At 34.1% G+C, this 18,985-nt stretch overlaps 1 protein-coding gene across 5 annotated transcripts in view; it reads left to right on the top strand.

Moving 5' to 3' along the window:
• The window catches only part of spag (RNA polymerase II-associated protein spaghetti), a 59,750-nt gene that overhangs the window by 23,851 nt on the left and 16,914 nt on the right, over window positions 1-18,985 (top strand). For all 5 annotated transcript variants that reach the window (XM_076513452.1, XM_076513450.1, XM_076513451.1 and 2 more), the window contains 5 exons: window positions 1,583-1,775; window positions 8,571-9,011; window positions 15,542-15,874; window positions 16,194-16,291; window positions 17,834-17,928. In XM_076513452.1, coding sequence (XP_076369567.1) covers window positions 1,583-1,775; window positions 8,571-9,011; window positions 15,542-15,874; window positions 16,194-16,291; window positions 17,834-17,928 — 1,160 coding nt within the window. The remainder of the gene's footprint in view (window positions 1-1,582; window positions 1,776-8,570; window positions 9,012-15,541; window positions 15,875-16,193; window positions 16,292-17,833; window positions 17,929-18,985) is intronic.

The following is an 18,985-nucleotide window of genomic DNA, read 5'->3' as shown; positions in this document are numbered from 1 at the left end:
CCAAATGGCACAAGAGGCTCATAAATTAACCTGGCATACATTTTATAGGTATCCCACACTTTCAAACCATATTGCCTTTTGGTGGTCCTGTGCATTTGCTTGGCAGGTAAAATGTCAAAGCCAGAAGTAATCTTGGATTAAGTATACAACTAGCATCTCCTACCACGAGTTCCAAAGTCATATGAGGCAAGATTCAGAAGGTCAGTTGGCAGTATACTTCCCCTTTCAATCTTGCTCTCCAGTGGCCAGGAAGTTGCTGATGCCCAAAGCATTGCTAATACTCTTAGTAAAAGCTTTTCTTGTGTATCTAACACTTTTACCTTGTCCCCCATCTTCTTAGCCAAAAGTTTAGCAGAATGATTACCTCTTTCCTTTTGGGCTGATCATCTGTCAGTATAATCAGCCCTTTACACTGGTAGAATTGAAGCTTGCTCTTCAATGGTCTGTGAAAGTGTGGAGATACATTTTTATTTCAAGTGGGTTTATTGTCATCAAGAATTGGCCATTGTTTTGTTTTAACATGATTCCTTTTTGCATGCTATAATGATTTTACTTTTTCACCAGTTGTTTGGGGTAGGTAGCCTAGTTGCTTTGCACTAATAAGCACAAAAACAATCAACCAACCACCCTGACACCAAGGTGAAGGAAGTTGTATCTGCTCTGAAAACAATGAACAAGGACTGGAACAAACTCTTGTTGATCTTACCAAGAGGCCAAACATGTAAGTCAAAGACACAGCACCACATGCTATCTACTATTGGAATCAAAAACTTGCAGTAGTGTCATTAAATCTGCAAATTTTTCATAAAATTTGAGTGGTATTTTAATTTAAGCTGAAAATGCTAAAAATAGATGAATAGAATGATTTTATATATCAGGGTCTGCCCCACAACCCAAACACAGGATACTTAGCATGTGAAAGCACTGTAAAAGAAATATCCTAAATATTGTTTTTTGTGCATTCATGTTGTATATTGAATACAGTGTTGATTCAGATTAGATGTTTATGATGTCTGATTACAGAGTTTATAGTTTCTTACAAATTAGGAACTCAAAGTAATGATGTTAACAAGCTATGATATCACATAAGAATGTTGTGTCTTTTCTATTTGCTGAGACATCACTGAATAAACCACACTGGCCCGATTCATCTCCATTTTTGGAAATGCTTTGTAATATATACTTACTTCTGTCTATGGTATGAATAATCAATTGAATGCTCAGTATTTTCCCATAGTGGCTTTCTCAGCCATTTTAAACTAATATTGTCCTCTCTTTCCTTCAAACCAAACCTTCATACAGCTAAGTTGTCTTTAGCCTGTTTGAGATTTTGTATTTTTTAAGATACAAAATATATAATATATATAAATGTATAATGTTATGAAATTGGTGCTGTTAAAGAAGGAATAATTTATGGTAATTCTACAAAATACATACATTAGATATTTGTAGGCTGTGAAGATTTTCTGTGTAGAAAGCATATAACCTGGAATTTTATAATTCTTATGAATTAGAAATAAATGAATAATTATAATTTTTATGCAGTATATCATCACCAAGCCAGTGTTTCTTTTGCTGATAGACTGGCTGCAGCAGAACAAGACTGTGACATGGCTATCACACTAGATCCAACCTACCTTAAGGCTTTCCATCGAAGAGGAGTTGCCAGATTTGGATTGAAAAAATATGATCTTGCCAAGGCTGACTTCCAAACAGTATTAGAAGTTGAACCAGAAAATCAACAAACAAAAGCTGAACTAGGAAAACTTGAGAAGGTCACTTATTATTTAAGTATTATAAAATTAGGTACTGTAGAATGTACTATTATTTCTAAGGATGTAGGTAGTGTGGAATGTAGAGGTGTTTGTAAGGATGTAGGTAGTGTGGAATGTAGAGTTGTTTGTAAGGATGTAGGTAGTGTGGAATGTAGAGTTGTTTGTAAAGATGTAGGTAGTGTGGAATGTAGAGTTGTTTGTAAGGATGTAGGTAGTGTGGAATGTAGTGGTGTTTGTAAGGATGTAGGTAGTGTGGAATGTACTATTATTTCTGAAGATATAGGTAATGTGGAATGTAGTATTCTTTCTAAAGATGTAGGTGTAGAATGTACTGTTATTTCTTAGGATATAGGTAGTGTGAAATGTAGAGGTGTTTGTAAGGATATAGGTTGTGTGTAATGTACTATTATTTCTAAGGATGTAGGAACTGTGGAATGTGATATTATTTCTAAGGATGTAGGTAGTGTGGAATGTAGGGTTGTTTATAAGGATGTAGGCAGTGTTGAAGGTTGGGTTGTTTGTAAGGATGTAGATAGTGTGTAAGGTAACATTGTTTGTAATGATCTTGGTAACAGTTTGTAATGATCTAGATAGTATGGAAGGTAATATTGTAAGGATTTGTGTAGTTTAGAAGGTAGAGTCGTTTGCAAGGCCCCTCGGTGTGGATTCCTGTATGTGGTGAGGGACCTCCCAGGGAAGGTTCTGTTCTTTCAGTTTACCTCTTCTGGGATCTAAACATCCACCCACATGTTTGCCCTGCATGGCAGCTTGTGAAGGGGAGGAGAGGATCCTGGTGGTTGAGGGGTCCAACCCTAACACACCACTTCAGCCTTAAATTCCTGTAGACAAGTGGCCTTGGGGTGGCCCATCTTTGGTTAGTCAGCCAACTGTTCCACTTGGGCTAGGGTCAACTGAGTACCAGTGTTGGATGTTCTCAACAGGTATTGTGGACATTGTATTTGATGCTATTGTTTGGGTATAGTACTCACAAAACCCTGGCATTGTTGCAGTGTCCTTGTTTGACATTGTAGTGTGTCCTCTCATAGGGCTCCATGGTGGGTGGGGTCAGTGGGCACCGAAATTTCCCTTTCTTTATAATGGATACTTCAATTAAAGATCTTAATAAAATAGTGAAAAAAACAGTGTATATGTAAACGACCACGTCTTGAAGATTCTGAGCAGCATTTCTCACCATCCATACCACCTGTTGTACCTCATTTTCTTATATTGCACTCACTTTCAGACAAACCTTTAGGGCAAATGTCTCCATTTTTATTCAAAAGGGAATAGAGGGACTTGCTGGCTCTCCAAAGTCAGTAAAAAAGCTTCAATCTGGTGACATATTAGTGGAAACATCCACATCTCAACACAGTGAATTCCTGTTACATTCAAAGGCAATTGGGGATATACCTATAGAGGTTACACTTCATGCTAATTTGAATTCATCATGAGGAGTTATTGTTGAGAGGGATTTGAAGAACATCCCAGAGTCGGAGATTCTCACTGGTTTCTCCGCCCAAGGAGTTTCTGCAGTGAGACATATCTCCACTCGCAAAGATGGAATTATAGTGCCGATCAATATCCTCATTCTGACATATACGTCACCACGCCTGCCTGCCACCATCAAGGCAGGTTATCTTAATTGCAGAGTATGGCCGTTCATTCCAAACCCTCTCCAATGTTTCCAGTGTCCACGTTTCGGTAACTCGAAGACGTCATGTTGTGGTTCCTTGACGTGTGCTCGTTGCAGTGCCAAGGACCATGATGCCTATGAGTGTGAAACGGACCTTCATTGCATCAGTTGCAATGGCTTTCACCTGTCCTACTTTTGTCCTTGCCCTAAATGGTTGGAAGAAAAAGAGGTCCAACATTTGAAAACGATTCATAACATTACCTATCCTGAGGCTCAGAAATTGCTGTCGACCACCTCATCTCAGACGTATGCTGCTGCACTTCATTCCACAGCTACTGTGGGAGTGCAGAAAGATTTCTCTGTGCCTCCTAAAAATCATACTCCAAACACCTCCAATTGACCTCCATGGTTATAAAAGTTGATGAATCAACTTCTACACCTATTTCTGTCCCTTATATACAATCCACCAAGCGCCAAGATCCACATCCTTTGTTTCCAGGTACAGGCATTTCCTAGGATCCATCTTCCTCTCTCACCCCAAGATGCAAAACAATCATTTGTTCACATCCTCAGTCTCTGGAATCCCCTTACAACAGCAAAGACCTGCCCAATCGACCCAGGGCAGGATCAACAGAGGTCAATAGACCTCCTTCGAATAAAGAAACTAAGGAAAAAAGATGTGGTCGTAAACAGAAGGGTTCTCCACCCAATTTGCCTACACATACATAAAAATGGTCATCTTTATACAATGGAACTGTCGAGGTTTATGTTCTAATCTGGATTACATCAAAACACTAATTGCTTCCTACCATCCTGTTTGTCTCTCCTTACAGGAAACATTTTTGAAACCTGCCGATACAGTTATCTTTTGGCAGTTTTCTTTATACTGAAATGACAGGCTGTGTGATGGATGAGTGCGTGGAGGGGTGGCACTGTTGGTTGATCAGTATGTGCCCACCCTGTCTTTGCCACTTGACACACCCTTGGAGGCCAAAGTCACCTCTGTTTCCTTGGGTCATACCATCACTGTTTGTTCTCCATACGTGTCACCTGGAGAGACATATGATCAATCAGTCCTTGATGCTCTTATTGAACAATTGCCATCTCCCTTTTTAATTCTGGGTGGCTTTAATGGTCATCATCCCCTCTGGGGAAGTGCTGATATTGATAGGGGGGTCACTTTGTAGAGCATATGCTCTCTGATTACAACCTTTCTCTTTTCAATACTGGTTCTTCTACTTATTTTCATGCACCTAGTCAGTCCTTTACTGCTATTGACAATAATCCATGAGGCAGTGATCATTTTCCTATAATCTTGAGAGAGACTGGCCATGGTCGTGCGTGCCACGGTGGAAGCTGGATCACGCAAACTGACCCTCTTTCATTGCTCTCACAGAACTTGATCCTGCCATTGTCTGTAAGCCATCAATAGAGGACTGCGTGGCAGCAGTAACTGACTGTATTATACATGGACGAGGATATAGTGGAATCCTGTCTGCCATATGGCACTGAAGGTTCAAAAACGAGTCTGGGATACTTTCCATAGATATCCCACAGTCTCAAACTGCATCACTTTCCAGTGGGCCCATGCACATGCTCGATGGGTATGTCAAAGCCAGAAGGAATCTTGGATTAAGTTCAGAACCAGCATATCCTCTACCACCAGTTCTAAAATCAATTGGGACAAGATTCGAAAGGTCAGTGGAAAATATCACTCTGTGCCCCTATCGATCTCACTCTCTGATGGTCAGGAAGTGACTGATACCCAGAGCATTGCCAATACTTTAGGTGATCTAGCACTTCTGCCTCTTTTTCCACCTTCTTAGCCATCAAGACTCAGGCAGAGCAATCACCTCTTTCCTTTCAAGCTGATTATCTCTTTGACTGTAATTGTCCCTTTACACTGGTGGAACTGAAACTGGCCCTTCATCGGTCTGGCAGTACATCAGTTGGACCTGATGATATACACTATGAGATGGTTTGCCATCTATCTCCTGCCTCTCTTGCTATCCTTCTGGTTGTTTTTTAACCGGATCTGGCAGGAAAATGTTTTTCCTGATGCCTAACGCCAGGCTATTGTCATGCCTTTCTCCAAGCCTGGGAAGGATTCCCAAGATTTCTTCAAACTACTGTCCAATTGCTTTGATGAGCTGTCTCTGTAAGACCTTAGAGAGGATGGTTAATGCTTGAATCAAACAACCTCCTCTCGCCCACCCGGTGTGGGTTCCAATGACAGTGCTCCACCATGGACCGCCTGATCTGACTTGAAACGTCAATCAGAGAAGCCTTTCTCAAATGACATCAACTTGTACCAATATTCTTTGACATTGAGAAGGCTTACGATACAACATGGAGAGACCTCCATATGTATGGGTTACTTGGCCATTTGCCCATTTTTATTAAAAATTTGTTAAAGGACAGGAGGTTCCGAGTATGTGTGGGTTCGACACTTTCCCGTTCTTTTGTACAGGAACTTGGAGTCCCTCATGGCTGTGTTCTGAGTGTCACACTTTTCAGTATAAAAAGTAATGCCATTACTGAACAACTCCCTGTTGCAAATGGACTCTATGTCGATGACTTTCACATCTCATATCAGTCATTGGACATGAGGTATATTGAGCGGCAGCTACAGAATGCCCTCAATTGTTTACTGAAGTGGATCACAGCAAACAGCTTTACCTTCTCTCTTAAACCGTTTGCATGCACTTTTGCCACCAACGGGATACTCGCTCTGATCCTGAACTTCGTATCGGTGAAGTTATGCTGTTTGTGGTCTTGGGGCTTATCTTTGACCGTAAGCTAACCTTTATACCACACATCAAACAGCTATGGGTCAAATGTACAAGAACACTGAACATTCTCCATGTCGTTCCTTCCACCACTTGTGGAGCGGATCGACGTTCTATGCTAAATATATATGGTACTCTTATTCTATCGAAACTTAAGTATGGATCACTGGTCTGTGGCTCTGCCAGACCATCGGCCTTAAAGATACTAGACCCTACTCATCATCAAGGACTTTGGCTCTGCACTGGAGCTTTTTGCACTTCTCCAGTTCAGAGCTTAAACATAGTCTGATGAACCTTCTTTGCACCTCTGCCATTTGCAACTGTCTTTACTATATGCTTTGAAACTGTGCTCCTTACCAAAGCATCTCACCTGGGGTTGTGTTTTCCTTCCTCAATAGGCCATGCTTTTTTGAAACCAGATGGTCTGCCATTGCTCCTTTTGGCCTTCATATCCAGGTGCAGTTAGATGAATTGGGTCTGTCCTTGGATAACATTGCTGTATCTACTGGTTAGTCCATCCCACCATGGCTTCTTACAGTCCCCAGTTGTGACCTGTCTTTAAGTCAGCTGAGAAGAGTAGACCATCCTGATTGGAAATACTGTTTGCTATTTGCTGAACATCTTTTGAACCATCCTTCCATTCCAATTTATACAGATGGTTCAAAATCAGGTGACTATGTGGGCTCTGTCATGGTTTGTTGGTTGCACGTGGAATCCCCTCTACAGCTTCTGTGTTCACTGCTGAACTGTATGCCATTTCTCTTGCCCTGGATCACATAGAAGCTGAGCAGAACTCAAACTGCACTATCTATACTGACTTGCTTAGTTTTCTACTGGCCATGGGATCACTTCACGTTGGTTCGCATCCTGTTATTGCCAATATTCTAAACCATCTGGCCCATTTCTCATTAACATCTACTTCTATCCAGTTTTTCTGGATACCTGGCCACGTTGGTATTTGCAGGAACGAGCTTGCTGACACTGCAGCTAAATCTATCTGCTCTGTCACTATCACCACTTTGCCTGTCCCACACATGAGCTATGGTCCTGTATTTAAGGCTTAGCTCCATACCAGCTGGCAGTCAACTTGGAGTGAGCAACTCAAAAACAAGTTTTTCCAAATAAAACCCTATATTGGACTTTGGCCATCTTGTCACCATAAGGATCAGAAAGAGGAAGTTGTTCTAACTAGTCTACGCATTGGTCACATTTTTGTAACTCATCGTTTTCTTTTCTCTGGAACTGATGCACCAGTGTGTTGTCTGTGTAACACTCAGATGACAATAAGCCACTTTTACTTTTTTGTCATCATTATGATTTCACAATGACGGCACTATTTTTAGCATGTTCTGTCCCAAGGTTTATCCATAACATTAGACAGTGTTACTGATGATGGTGACACTGTCCACCTTGGTAATGTTTTTAGTTTTTTAAAGGCCATTAATCTTTTTAATGCCATTTAAGGTTTTAAATTTATACATTAGACCTTTTTTTAATGTGATTCCCCTTTAAGAATCACAGCTCATCTAGTTCAATTTGAAATTAGAAACTGATTGTAACATTAAGTAATTCGAAACCAGGACTGGAAAGGCCAACTTCAGGTGAGTTATGATTATTACAGTCATGCTACAGAAAGTCCTTTACAACTTGTGTTACTGTAGTTTTTCTCTTGATGTTGTAGACTAGATGTAAACATTGGTTTTATGCTATTTATATATTTATTTTTTTAACTTTGTTTTGTTTTACCTTAATTTCCTTTTATGAATTTTACTGAATTTGCTTTTACCTTTTTACCGGACGTTTGGCACAGATAGCCTAGCTGTTTTGTGTCATAAAACACTAAATCAACCAACAAACCAATTGTTTGTAAGGATTTATGTAGTTTGGAAGGTAGAGTCATTTGTAAGGATTTAAGTAATGTGGAAGGTTATGTGTAAGGATCTTTATGAAATTTCTCATTACACGTGCAAGTGCTTAATGAAAATTTAGATAATATGGTGTTTTTATACTTGATGCTGCTTAACCTTTCCTGTGGTTTATTTTCAGTTTGTTAAATACACCTCTTTAAGATGAATTTTGAAGATTTTCTATTGCAATTTGTTTTAGAATTCTGGGAATTTTTGTTTTTAAGCATTTTTATTTTCTGTTCTATATTAGCATTTGTTGTTAGTTATGTTTTTAATATGTTAGCTATTCAGAAAAAAGTAAGAACTCCCTCTTTCTTCATTATAAATAACTGAAATCAAACTTAAACCAGACTCATTTAAGTTTTTGAGTGAGAGTTAATTCTGGTGGATCTCTAATTTAGCTGTAACTTATTTACTGATTGGTATGAAATGAGACTGGTGTTTATTTCATTCATTTTTACTGTAGGAACTAAAGAAAAAGTCTTTAAATAAAGTACCATTGGATAAATCAAGGCATAAAGAAGCTTCTGATCCACAGGGTATAGGAAATTCAGCATATAATTTCCAGAAGGAAAAATCTGTTGAACTAACTAGTTCATCCAGTGTGCAAAACACATCACTAAAAGAAGAAACTGTTGAACTAACTAGTTCATCCAGTGTGCAGAACAAATCATTGAAGGAAGAATCTATTGAACTAACTAGTTTGTCCAGTGTGCAGAACAAATCATTGAAGGAAGAAACTGTTGAACTAACTAGTTCATCCAGCATGCAAAACAAATCATTGAAGGAAGAATCTATTGAACTAACTAGTTCGTCCAGTGTGCAGAACAAATCATTAGACTCACGACAGCAAGACACTTGCAGTATTGTTGAACCAATCTTCAAACCACCTCATCTTAGGTCAAAGGTATGGAATTTTATTATGATTAATACTGTTTTATAACAGTGGTATGGATGATTAACAGCAGTAATAGTTATTAGAAGTGTTTTAAAACAGTAATAATGATTCTTGATTAACAAAAACCCACTCGAAATAAGAATGAGATATGGTAGTAATGGTTATTAGAAGATTTTCAACAGTGGTTAGTAATGAGGTGTTTTTCAACAGTGGTTAGTAATGAGGTGTTTTTCAACAGTGGTTAGTAATGAGGTGTTTTTCAACAATAATTAATGCTCAAACAAGTCCAGCTTATCTCTCTTTGGTTAGCTTATTTTCAAGGTTACTGTTGAGGAGTGGAATTAGTTAACTGATATAACTCAGCGACATACACTGATAAAATATAGATTGAACTGGACCACCCTTGAACTTAGACTTTGCAGATAAACAATTTTCTGAATGCTGAGGTTATTTATTTATGATACCTTCTATTATGCAACTATATACTGAGAACTGAATAGTGGCCAGTGACACTTTTACTTCAACTATTCAGTGCGTAGGTGATTCTCATAGGGACTATTATAATTTTTATAACAGTACCAAGAGAGTTTTACATTGTCTTATAACAGTTTTTAAGAGTTATTAGAAGTGTCATGTAACACTTGTTATTAGAAATGTTTCACAATAGTGGTAAGGGTTATTAAAGTTTTTTAAATGTCAGTTAAGAGTTGTGAAATGTGTATTAAGAAGTGTCCTAGAACTTGTAGTTTAATACATATGGGAGTAACTCTCAGTCTCAAAAGGTATTTAATGTTGACATCAAATAAGTGCGAGTGTAGTTACTGTTACAAGAACTTTCCAAGATGAACCCAAACACAACATTAAACCAAGAAAAAGTAGGTGAAGTACAAACACATATCAAGGTTTCAGTATAAAAGTTTCATTAACTTCCTTCTGCAAATGAAATGTGCATTGCCATAAAACCTGTTATTACACTTGTGATTATGATACTGGTAATCATTCTCATTTCACTGTCAAACCTGTTGTTATTCTCATGTGACTATGAAATCTGTTGTTGTGCTCCCATAGCCATAAAATATGTCATGACCATTCATTATCTGTTAAAACTAAGTGACCTTCACTCATTATGTTGTAATGAAATATTTTAAAACATCATGTGGCTGTGAAACTTTATATCCTTGACCACATATGTTTCTCTAGGGTATGGTGAAAGTATGTACAAAGTGCAAACAGCAGAACTATATGAAAGTATCTAGCTCTTATAACTTTAGATTGCTATTAGGAACTATATGAAAGTATCTAGCTCTTATAACTTTAGATTGCTATTAGGAACTACATGAAAGTATCTAGCTCTTATAACTTTAGATTGCTATTAGGAACCATATGAAAGTATCTAGCTCTTATAACTTTAGATTGCTATTAGGAACCATATGAAAGTATCTAGCTCTTATAACTTAAAATTGCTATTAGGAACTATATGAAAGTATCTAGCTCTTATAACTTTAGATTGCTATTAGGAACCATATGAAAGTATCTAGCTCTTATAACTTTAGATTGCTATTAGGAACTATATGAAAGTATCTAGCTCTTATAACTTTAGATTGCTATTAGGAACCATATGAAAGTATCTAGCTCTTATAACTTTAGATTGCTATTAGGAACTACATGAAAGTATCTAGCTCTTATAACTTTAGATTGCTATTAGGAACCATATGAAAGTATCTAGCTCTTATAACTTTAGATTGCTATTAGGAACTACATGAAAGTATCTAGCTCTTATAACTTTAGATTGCTATTAGGAACTATATGAAAGTATCTAGCTCTTATAACTTTAGATTGCTATTAGGAACTACATGAAAGTATCTAGCTCTTATAACTTTAGATTGCTATTAGGAACTATATGAAAGTATCTAGCTCTTATAACTTTAGATTGCTATTAGGAACCATATGAAAGTATCTAGCTCTTATAACTTTAGATTGCTATTAGGAACTATATGAAAGTATCTAGCTCTTATAACTTTAGATTGCTATTAGGAACTATATGAAAGTATCTAGCTCTTATAACTTTAGATTGCTATTAGGAACTACATGAAAGTATCTAGCTCTTATAACTTTAGATTGCTATTAGGAACTACATGAAAGTATCTAGCTCTTATAACTTTAGATTGCTATTAGGAACTACATGAAAGTATCTAGCTTTTATAACTTTAGATTGCTATTAGGAACCATATGAAAGTATCTAGCTCTTATAACTTTAGATTGCTATTAGGAACTACATGAAAGTATCTAGCTCTTATAACTTTAGATTGCTATTAGGAACTATATGAAAGTATCTAGCTCTTATAACTTTAGATTGCTATTAGGAACTATATGAAAGTATCTAGCTCTCATAACTTTAGATTGCTATTAGGAACCATATGAAAGTATCTAGCTCTTATAACTTTAGATTGCTATTAGGAACTACATGAAAGTATCTAGCTCTTATAACTTTAGATTGCTATTAGGAACTACATGAAAGTATCTAGCTCTTATAACTCTAGATGCCTATTAGGAACTACATGAAAGTATCTAGCTCTTATAACTTTATATTGCTATTAGGAACTATATGAAAGTATCTAGCTCTTATAACTTTAGATTGCTATTAGGAACCATATGAAAGTATCTAGCTCTTATAACTTAAAATTGCTATTAGGAACTATATGAAAGTATCTAGCTCTTATAACTTTAGATTGCTATTAGGAACTACATGAAAGTATCTAGCTCTTATAACTTTAGATTGCTATTAGGAACTATATGAAAGTATCTAGCTCTTATAACTTTATATTGCTATTAGGAACTATATGAAAGTATCTAGCTCTTATAACTTTAGATTGCTATTAGGAACTATATGAAAGTATCTAGCTCTTATAACTTTAGATTGCTGTTAGGAACCATATGAAAGTATCTAGCTCTTATAACTTTATATTGCTATTAGGAACTATATGAAAGTATCTAGCTCTTATAACTTTAGATTGCTATTAGGAACCATATGAAAGTATCTAGCTCTTATAACTTTAGATTGCTATTAGGAACTACATGAAAGTATCTAGCTCTTATAACTTTAGATTGCTATTAGGAACTATATGAAAGTATCTAGCTCTTATAACTTTAGATTGCTGTTAGGAACCATATGAAAGTATCTAGCTCTTATAACTTTATATTGCTATTAGGAACTATATGAAAGTATCTAGCTCTTATAACTTTAGATTGCTATTAGGAACCATATGAAAGTATCTAGCTCTTATAACTTAAAATTGCTATTAGGAACTATATGAAAGTATCTAGCTCTTATAACTTTAGATTGCTATTAGGAACCATATGAAAGTATCTAGCTCTTATAACTTTAGATTGCTATTAGGAACCATATGAAAGTATCTAGCTCTTATAACTTTAGATTGCTATTAGGAACCATATGAAAGTATCTAGCTCTTATAACTTTAGATTGCTATTAGGAACTACATGGAAGTATCTAGCTCTTATAACTTTAGATTGCTATTAGGAACTACATGAAAGTATCTAGCTCTTATAACTTTAGATTGCTATTAGGAACTACATGAAAGTATCTAGCTCTTATAACTTTAGATTGCTATTAGGAACTACATGAAAGTATCTAGCTCTTATAACTTTAGATTGCTATTAGGAACCATATGAAAGTATCTAGCTCTTATAACTTAAAATTGCTATTAGGAACTATATGAAAGTATCTAGCTCTTATAACTTTAGATTGCTATTAGGAACTACATGAAAGTATCTAGCTCTTATAACTTTAGATTGCTATTAGGAACTATATGAAAGTATCTAGCTCTTATAACTTTAGATTGCTGTTAGGAACCATATGAAAGTATCTAGCTCTTATAACTTTATATTGCTATTAGGAACTATATGAAAGTATCTAGCTCTTATAACTTTAGATTGCTATTAGGAACTATATGAAAGTATCTAGCTCTTATAACTTTAGATTGCTGTTAGGAACCATATGAAAGTATCTAGCTCTTATAACTTTATATTGCTATTAGGAACTATATGAAAGTATCTAGCTCTTATAACTTTAGATTGCTATTAGGAACCATATGAAAGTATCTAGCTCTTATAACTTTAGATTGCTATTAGGAACTACATGAAAGTATCTAGCTCTTATAACTTTAGATTGCTATTAGGAACTATATGAAAGTATCTAGCTCTTATAACTTTAGATTGCTGTTAGGAACTATATGAAAGTATCTAGCTCTTATAACTTTAGATTGCTATTAGGAACTATATGAAAGTATCTAGCTCTTATAACTTTAGATTGCTATTAGGAACCATATGAAAGTATCTAGCTCTTATAACTTCAGATTGCTATTAGGAACTACATGAAAGTATCTAGCTCTTATAACTTTAGATTGCTATTAGGAACTACATGAAAGTATCTAGCTCTTATAACTCTAGATGCCTATTAGGAACTACATGAAAGTATCTAGCTCTTATAACTTTATATTGCTATTAGGAACTATATGAAAGTATCTAGCTCTTATAACTTTAGATTGCTATTAGGAACCATATGAAAGTATCTAGCTCTTATAACTTAAAATTGCTATTAGGAACTATATGAAAGTATCTAGCTCTTATAACTTTAGATTGCTATTAGGAACTACATGAAAGTATCTAGCTCTTATAACTTTAGATTGCTATTAGGAACTATATGAAAGTATCTAGCTCTTATAACTTTAGATTGCTGTTAGGAACCATATGAAAGTATCTAGCTCTTATAACTTTATATTGCTATTAGGAACTATATGAAAGTATCTAGCTCTTATAACTTTAGATTGCTATTAGGAACTATATGAAAGTATCTAGCTCTTATAACTTTAGATTGCTGTTAGGAACCATATGAAAGTATCTAGCTCTTATAACTTTATATTGCTATTAGGAACTATATGAAAGTATCTAGCTCTTATAACTTTAGATTGCTATTAGGAACCATATGAAAGTATCTAGCTCTTATAACTTTAGATTGCTATTAGGAACTACATGAAAGTATCTAGCTCTTATAACTTTAGATTGCTATTAGGAACTATATGAAAGTATCTAGCTCTTATAACTTTAGATTGCTGTTAGGAACCATATGAAAGTATCTAGCTCTTATAACTTTATATTGCTATTAGGAACTATATGAAAGTATCTAGCTCTTATAACTTTAGATTGCTATTAGGAACCATATGAAAGTATCTAGCTCTTATAACTTAAAATTGCTATTAGGAACTATATGAAAGTATCTAGCTCTTATAACTTTAGATTGCTATTAGGAACCATATGAAAGTATCTAGCTCTTATAACTTTAGATTGCTATTAGGAACCATATGAAAGTATCTAGCTCTTATAACTTTAGATTGCTATTAGGAACCATATGAAAGTATCTAGCTCTTATAACTTTAGATTGCTATTAGGAACTACATGGAAGTATCTAGCTCTTATAACTTTAGATTGCTATTAGGAACTACATGAAAGTATCTAGCTCTTATAACTTTAGATTGCTATTAGGAACTACATGAAAGTATCTAGCTCTTATAACTTTAGATTGCTATTAGGAACTACATGAAAGTATCTAGCTCTTATAACTTTAGATTGCTATTAGGAACTACATGAAAGTATCTAGCTCTTATAACTTTAGATTGCTATTAGGAACTACATGAAAGTATCTAGCTCTTATAACTTTAGATTGCTATTAGGAACCATATGAAAGTATCTAGCTCTTATAACTTTAGATTGCTATTAGGAACCATATGAAAGTATCTAGCTCTTATAACTTAAAATTGCTATTAGGAACTATATGAAAGTATCTAGCTCTTATAACTTTAGATTGCTATTAGGAACCATATGAAAGTATCTAGCTCTTATAACTTAAAATTGCTATTAGGAACTATATGAAAGTATCTAGCTCTTATAACTTTAGATTGCTATTAGGAACCATATGAAAGTATCTAGCTCTTATAACTTTAGATTGCTATTAGGAACCATATGAAAGTATCTAGCTCTTATAACTTTAGATTGCTATTAGGAACTACATGAAAGTATCTAGCTCTTATAACTTTAGATTGCTATTAGGAACTACATGAAAGTATCTAGCTCTTATAACTTTAGATTGCTATTAGGAACCATATGAAAGTATCTAGCTCTTATAACTTTAGATTGCTATTAGTTTTTCTCCTATTTACCTAGAAGTTAATGTTATTAGAAAGGTAAAACTAGGTAGACTGATCAAATTCAAACAGGTCTTTTCCTTTGTTGTGTTTCATTCTGTTTAGAAGTTATTTTAACTTTATTACTTCATTAAGCTGATTTTTCACTAACAATAAAACACTTCATACTGGTTTATTTGTGCTGATGTCTTTTCATTCCACGTGTTTTTTAAACTATCTATACTTTGTATTTAATTAAATAAACATAGAAAGTAAAAGAGTGTTGTAAGTTTAGAGTTAATGAATTCCTTGACACTTATTACATTGTTTTCTATTTCAAAGAAACCATTTAGAAGACTAGAAATCCAAGAGATAGAAAGTGACTGGTTTGATCCCATTTCTAATAAGTTGCAAAGTTCTCAGCAACCTCTAGTATGTCATGAAGCTTATGTGGAGACACTTTCTGAGACACTGCATGCTGCAGAGTACACTGTCAGTGAAACTAGTCAACAGCAAAATCTCACACCAAAACCTTCACATGAAGTTATTACACAGGACGTGAAAGCTTTACCTCGTGTCCAGATGGCTGTTGGTTGTCCCCACACAGCTTTCCAGTTCCAGGCTGATTGGAGAAAGCTTCGAAATTCTAAGGAGAAACTGTTTGAATATTTAAAGGCATGTAAAAAAAAAAACTTGTACTGATAATTTGATTAAACAAACTTGAACACCATTACATATTTTTACATAACAATTCTGACACCTGATATAAAGCCATGTTTCACTGACAGCTATCCTTTCTATTAGTAATTGTAAAAAAGGATAAAAAAACAACCATTATTGAATTTTGGAATTTTAATTCTGATGTTTTTAAAGATTTTTGGAATCAGTGTTTAATTTAATCCAATCTCTAAGGTTTTTTTGTAATTATATTTAAGTGTTTTATCAAATTGATTTATTTCATATTCCTTACTTTAAGATTCCATCTTTGTTTCAGCAAATCTCACCAGAGAAGTTTCCTGAGCTTTTCAAACATTCCTTAGAAACAGAAGTTTTTTCAGATATTATCTCATTGTTAAAAAGCCACTTTGTAAAGTAAGTCTATTTTTGTAAAATTATAGAGCTTAAATTATTTCTTAAGGGTAGAAAAAATTGTACAGTTGTACTTATTAATATTGATAAAGAATGAAGTGTTTTAACATGGGTCAGTCATGGCCTAAGTCACAGTAAACATGATACTGTGTTTATAAGATTGCTATGTCAGAAATCTGTGGTAGTATTATATTCAAGGGGTACACAGCATTAGTCACAAAATGAGTTATATAGTGTACATGACACCCATCCAGGTCAAAAAAGCAAAAGTAGGCCACAATTTCATACCTTAAAAGGACCCAACAAACAATATGAATTGTGTTACAAGGGAAGGAAGAGAAACAATGGATGATTCCTGTGTGTCAACACTGATGAGTCTTAGAGCATACAACACATCCTTTCTTTCAAAAGTTGTCAATAGTGCTCTCCAACATCCACTGCTATTGTATTTATAACCAATGTAAAACCAAGGTTTTCATCTATTAGACAATGTATCACATTATGTTGTTTCCTGTATACAAAATTGTTGGTTTCTCTTCAACCTCTTCTCCAGAAACACATTGACAAGCTTAGCTGAGTACCTAATGGCTCTTTTCGTATAATTAGAAAGCAGGAAAACTATGTATGATAATTATGGGACATTGTTATTGTTCTGTGTGTTATTCAATGTACTGCTACTATTAGTATAAAACAGTTAGTTGTCATCATCAACAAAATCCAGGTAAGAACATTTTTCTTGTTTTTATGTGAATTATTTACTTGTTAACATAAAAGTTAATAAAAAAGAAATATGTAAAATAGGAATTTTTTAAATATTAGTTATAAATAAATAATAATTCTCATGAAGTATGTTCGTGAGTAGCTTGTGTGTTATGTGATAGCATAATTTGAGCTGTATGTTCGGTAAGCTGTTAAGATAAACATATTTAGCTTCATATTACAATTTGAAGTAATTCTAGAAATCAAAAAAGGATAACTTTTAACTTCATTTTATGGTGGTTATGGAGTTGTTCAGATTGACCAACCTCCTATAAAGTTAGAGTAGAGAAAATAACAGATAAAATGTAAAGTTTTATTGTATTTCACATTTAGTTAGGAGGTTTTAGAGATTACACAAAATTTGGGATTTTTGAGATGGAGAAAAGTATTCTAAATCTTGACATGGAAATCTCATAGCACTTTAATATATAGATATATGATGTACATATTCAAAAATAAATCTAGTAAACATGCTTCAATAACAAATCTAATTGTTTACAAAACTTGTAATATATACTAAACATCTGCCAAATTTTATGAAGATACTCGTATTAAAATTATTAGTATGAAAACTACAACAAACACAATATGTTTGAGGTCTGTTCCTGTGATTAATCTTGTAGTGAGAACGTTAACAGTGTTTGAGATATTGTGTATGAATTCAATAGGTTTTATATTACTCTTAATTTATTTCTCTGCTCACAAGTAATTTTTTAGTTTTTGTGTTTGTAGGCTATCCATGATCTTATTTTTAGTTTTGTTTAAGTGTAATTTTATTCATTACAGAGAGCACCTGGATGTTTTACCGTACTTGAAAAACTTGACAAAAATTGGCAGATTTAACACGCTTGTGATGTTTTTGTCATCTGAAGATTTAGAAGGTATATAATTCAATCCTGTAATGTGTACATGTGAGGCATATTCAACTAAAGATGTTTTAATTTTTAAAGAAATGTAAGAATGTATGTGTGTTTTATTGTTGTATCATTAGAAATTATCATTTCTTAAGTCTCCTTATAATGTGATAATCTTAGGTTATGTGGGTGGCTAGATATTTCTGTAAGGTTTAGAAGTGTTGAACTCTGTTGAACATTACCAACATGGTATTTATTGATGTTTAATTATATGGACAAATATTTTTTTATGATTTTGAAGTGATGATTTTGTTATTACTAGTGTGTGGTATTTGCTTGTACTTTATTATGTGGATGGTTAGATATTCATATATGATTGGAATGTAATGAACCTTGTAATTTCCAATTTATTCGTATTAGAAATTCCTTTCAGATATGCTGGTAATGGTTGTATGCTGTTTTACCAGATTCCTCGAAACATTTTGTTATAAGATTATTTTTATGGTTTTGTCATAGATGTGTTGACATCTCTTGTGTGGTTCCTAACCAGTTTTTCCTTCTAAATATTCTTGTTTTACATGTTGGCATTAATACATCTTTCTGTTTACATGTTATATATAAACTGTTACATTTTGCTATAATCATAATATGTGTATATACTCTTGTCAATACATCTTTCTGTTTACATGTTATATATAAACTGTTACATTTTGCTATAATCATAATATGTATATATACTCTTGTCAATACATCTTTCTGTTTACATGCTATATATAAACTGTTACATTTTGCTATAATCATAATATGTATATATACTCTTGTCAATACATCTTTCTGTTTACATGCTATATATAAACTGTTACATTTTGCTATAATCATAATATGTATATATACTCTTGTCAATACATCTTTCTGTTTACATGCTATATATAAACTGTTACATTTTGCTATAATCATAATATGTATGTATACTCTTGTCAATACATCTTTCTGTTTACATGCTATATATAAACTGTTACATTTTGCTATAATCATATGTATATATACTCTTGTCAATACATCTTTCTGTTTACATGCTATATAT

This window comes from Tachypleus tridentatus, chromosome 7, assembly GCF_004210375.1.
Source record: "Tachypleus tridentatus isolate NWPU-2018 chromosome 7, ASM421037v1, whole genome shotgun sequence".
Lineage (NCBI taxonomy): Eukaryota > Metazoa > Arthropoda > Merostomata > Xiphosura > Limulidae > Tachypleus > Tachypleus tridentatus.
This window is presented reverse-complemented; position numbering and strand designations above follow the sequence as displayed.